Raw genomic sequence first — 4,693 nt, 5'->3', positions numbered from 1 at the left:
TCTCAGGACCCCTTTCCTTGTCCTCCTCCATCTCAGGACCCCTCTCCTTGTCCTCCTCCATCTCAGGACCCCTCTCCTTGTCCTCCTCCATCTCAGGACCCCTCTCCTTGTCCTCCTCCATCTCAGGAACCCTTTCCTTGTCCTCCTCCATCTCAGGACCCCTCTCCTTGTCCTCCTCCATCTCAGGACCCCTTTCCTTGTCCTCCTCCATCTCAGGACCCCTCTCCTTGTCCTCCTCCATCTCAGAACCCCTCTCCTTGTCCTCCTCCATCTCATGACCCCTCTCCTTGTCCTCCTCCATCTCAGAACCCCTCTCCTTGTCCTCCTCCATCTCAGGACCCCTCTCCTTGTTACCATTCCATTAGGAGGAAGGGCCTCTCATTTTAACTAGTGTCCCTCTTTCCCTCTCTCTCTCTCTCTCTCTCTCTCTCTCTCTCTCTCTCTCTCTCTCTCTCTCGCTCTTTCTCTCCCCCTCTCTTTTCTTATCGCACCACAATCCCGCCCTCTCTCTCGCTCCTTCTCTCTCTCTCTCTCTCTCTGTCTCTCTCTCTCCTTCTCACTCTCTCTCTCTCTCTCTCCCTTTCTCTCTCATTCCATCTAGAGTGGCCGAACAATGCTGATTGTTATTGACTGTGGTGTCAGAGTGACCAATGACGGACAGATTAGTTCCATTAAGATCTGTCCTCCAGGAAGGAGAAGAGAAGGAGAAAGGAATTAGGGGGGCCTGATGATGAACAACTCAAACAGAGAGGTGAGAGAGGAGAGGAGGACTACTCAAACAGAGAGGAGAGAGAGGAGAGGAGGACTGGTGTGGGCTCTGTACACAAATCAAAAGGTCTATAATTGTATGGGCTCTGTCCCCATCTCAAAAGGTCTATAATTGTGCAGGCTCTGTCCCCGACTCAAGAGGTCTATAATTGTATGGTCTCTGTCCCTGACTCAAGAGGTCTATAATTGTATGGTCTCTGTCCCTGACTCAAGAGGTCTTTAATTGTATGGTCTCTGTCCCTGACTCAAGAGGTCTATAATTGTATGGTCTCTGTCCCTGACTCAAGAGGTCTATAATTGTATGGTCTCTGTCCCTGACTCAAGAGGTCTATAATTGTATGGTCTCTGTCCCTGACTCAAGAGGTCTATAATTGTATGGGCTCTGTCTCGGACTCAAAAGGTCTTTAATTGTGTAACTATTCTCATCCCTATGATGGAAATGCTTTCCATTAAAAGAATCTGCAGTAAACATATGTACTTATGGTGAAGCCTGAACAAGTCAAGATAGATGCTGACCACATACTGTTTGTATAAAATACTGTATGTAAATAGTGGTGTACATTTTACATAATATATTTTTTTATACAAATCATCTACTGATATGTTTTCCTAAATTAGAACTTCCTCTACTCATTAACAGTCACGAACACTTCATTTACTCAGTAACAGTCACGAACGCTGCAGGACTTCCTCTAGTTATTAACAGTCACGAACGCAGCAGGACTTCCTCTACTCAGTAACAGTCACGAACGCAGCAGGACATCCTCTACTCAGTAACAGTCACGAACCCTGCAGGACTTCCTCTAGTCAGTAACAGTCACGAACGCAGCAGGACATCCTCTACTCAGTAACAGTCACGAACCCTGCAGGACTTCCTCTAGTCAGTAACAGTCACGAACGCAGCAGGACATCCTCTACTCAGTAACAGTCACGAACCCTGCAGGACTTCCTCTACTCAGTAACAGTCACGAACGCAGCAGGACTTCCTCTACTCAGTAACAGTCACGAACGCAGCAGGACTTCCTCTACTCAGTAACAGTCACGAACGCTGCAGGACTTCCTCTACTCAGTAACAGTCACGAACGCAGCAGGACTTCCTCTACTCAGTAACAGTCACGAACGCAGCAGGACTTCCTCTACTCAGTAACAGTCACGAACGCAGCAGGACTTCCTCTACTCAGTAACAGCCACGAACACAGCAGGACTTCCTCTACTCAGTAACAGTCACGAACGCAGCAGGACTTCCTCTACTCAGTAACAGTCACGAACGCAGCAGGACTTCCTCTACTCAGTAACAGCCACGAACACAGCAGGACTTCCTCTACTCAGTAACAGTCACGAACACAGCAGGACTTCCTCTACTCAGTAACAGTCACGAACGCAGCAGGACATCCTCTACTCAGTAACAGTCACGAACGCTGCAGGACTTCCTCTACTCAGTAACAGTCACGAACGCTGCAGGACTTCCTCTAGTCAGTAACAGTCACGAACCCTGCAGGACTTCCTCTACTCAGTAACAGTCACGAACGCTGCAGGACTTCCTCTACATATTAACAGTCACGAACGCAGCAGGACTTCCTCTACTCAGTAACAGTCACGAACGCAGCAGGACTTCCTCTACTCAGTAACAGTCACGAACGCAGCAGGACTTCCTCTACTCAGTAACAGTCACGAACGCAGCAGGACTTCCTCTACTCAGTAACAGTCACGAACGCTGCAGGACTTCCTCTACTCAGTAACAGTCACGAACGCAGCAGGACTTCCTCTACTCAGTAACAGTCACGAACGCAGCAGGACTTCCTCTACTCAGTAACAGTCACGAACGCAGCAGGACTTCCTCTACTCAGTAACAGTCACGAACGCAGCAGGACTTCCTCTACTCAGTAACAGTCACGAACGCTGCAGGACTTCCTCTACTCAGTAACAGCCACGAACGCTGCAGGACTTCCTCTACTCAGTAACAGTCACGAACGCTGCAGGACTTCCTCTACTCAGTAACAGTCACGAACGCAGCAGGATATCCTCTACTCAGTAACAGCCACGAACACAGCAGGACTTCCTCTACTCAGTAACAGTCACGAACGCTGCAGGACTTCCTCTAGTTATTAACAGTCACGAACACTGCAGAAATTCCTCTACTTATTAACAGTCAGGAACACTTCCTTTACTCAGTAACAGTCACGAAGTGCGGATCAACTCATAAGTCGTCAATTCCCTGATATTTTCTCAGTTGAACAGATTACTGTGAGGCATTACAGACATGGCAGACACGATGCCAACAGGGCAACACACACACAGACACAATTACACACACACACACACACACACACACACACACACACACACACACACACACACACACACACACACACACACACACACACACACACACACACACACACACACACACACACACACATACACATACACACGCACACAGAAGGCTAACATAAATATCAACCCAGCAGATTTCAAGTGTGGGTGGCTTAATTCCCTGGGTAAACATTAGTAATCACCACCACACGGTATGACTCCCCGACCACTACTGATGACATCACTGTAAGGTAACACGCTATGACTCCCCGACCACTATTGATGACATCACTGTAAGGTAACACAGGCCACCCTGTTATCTCCTCATCTCTTCTCAGGTCACTTCCTGGTTGCCTGTAGTTGTCGGTCAAATGTCAACCAATATCTGATTCTGCCGTTACGAATTTTTTGTTGTTGAAAGGTGTAAAACTTGCAATGATATAAGGTCGTCTTACTTACTTGTATGTTGCTCTGGATTAGAGCGTCTGCTGACTAAGAAAAATAGAAATAAAATGACATTTAGCAGACACTTTTATCCAAAGCAACTTACAGTCCAGTGGGTGTATATCCCTGTGATACTTGGACCCATTACCCTGGCAACTCTCAAACACATAGGACCACATGGAATCATTCAACTGATAAAGTACATAGAAACAATTGGGCCTCAACTGATAGGGAGTGAGAGAAGGGAGTGAGAGAAGGGAGTGAGAGAAGGGAGTGAGAGAGGGAGTGAGAGAGGGAGGGGAGTGAGAGAGGGAGTGAGAGAAGGGAGTGAGAGAAGGGAGTGAGAGAGGGAGTGAGAGAGGGAGTGAGAGAAGGGAGTGAGAGAAGGGAGTGAGAGAGGGAGGGCAGTGAGAGAGGTAGGGTAGTGGTAATATACCTTGTATGGTCCTTTTGAAGAAGGCTTTGCAGGCCTCACAGGAGGCGACCCCATAGTGGTAACCTGATGCGATATCCCCACACACCAGACACAGCCTTTTCGGAATCGCATTCAACATATACTCGCACTTGATCGGTGAATCATCTGTCATGCCCACTCCGCAGTCGTCATAGCGCCGGAGACAGGCTCCGCCCCCTCCCAGCATGCCCGGGTTGAACATGGGCTGGGAGTCGAGGACGTGCGAGCGTCCGTTGAGGTTGTTTACGTTGACGTAGCCGCTGCTGGCGTCGCTATTGGCCGAGGGGCTGTGGTGACTGACGGTGTCAACCAATGAGGAGGAAGGGGAGGAGGGCTCGGTTTTGATGTAGGAGCCACAGCTGGAGGTCAGGTGACACTCCTGGAGGTCAGAGGGCATCCTGCTCAGCAACCTATAGGAACACAGGAAATATAAGGACAAAGGTCAGCTGGAAGTCAGGTGACAATCCTGGAGGTCAGAGGGCATCCTGCTCAGCAACCTATAGGACCACAGGAAATATAAGGACAAAGGTCAGCTGGAGGTCAGGTGACGCTCCTGGAGGTCAGAGGAAAGGAGACAACAAATGTCCACACTCAGAAAGGACAGCTCAAACAGTCAAGAGTCAGTTTCGTGTCACTGTAGGTCTCACTATCTTGATCATTCTTTGAGACAGTCCTTTTGCACAAAACTGGCAGCATTGAGAGGTACACAATCAT

At 48.7% G+C, this 4,693-nt stretch overlaps 1 protein-coding gene across 1 annotated transcript in view; it reads right to left on the bottom strand.

Annotated features, from left to right (window-relative positions):
* The window catches only part of LOC120019541 (steroid hormone receptor ERR2-like), a 60,226-nt gene extending 55,841 nt beyond the window's left edge, over window positions 1–4,385 (bottom strand). Inside the window, exon 1 of the mRNA XM_038962839.1 lies at window positions 3,962–4,385. Within this exon, the coding sequence (XP_038818767.1) occupies window positions 3,962–4,376 (415 nt within the window). The 5' untranslated portion in view covers window positions 4,377–4,385. The remainder of the gene's footprint in view (window positions 1–3,961) is intronic.
* Window positions 4,386–4,693: the final 308 nt, after the last annotated feature.

The sequence above is a fragment of the Salvelinus namaycush genome, chromosome 24 (assembly GCF_016432855.1).
Source record: "Salvelinus namaycush isolate Seneca chromosome 24, SaNama_1.0, whole genome shotgun sequence".
NCBI classification, from domain to species: domain Eukaryota; kingdom Metazoa; phylum Chordata; class Actinopteri; order Salmoniformes; family Salmonidae; genus Salvelinus; species Salvelinus namaycush.
Note: the sequence above shows the minus strand (reverse complement) of the source record. Positions and strands in the feature narration are given on the sequence as shown.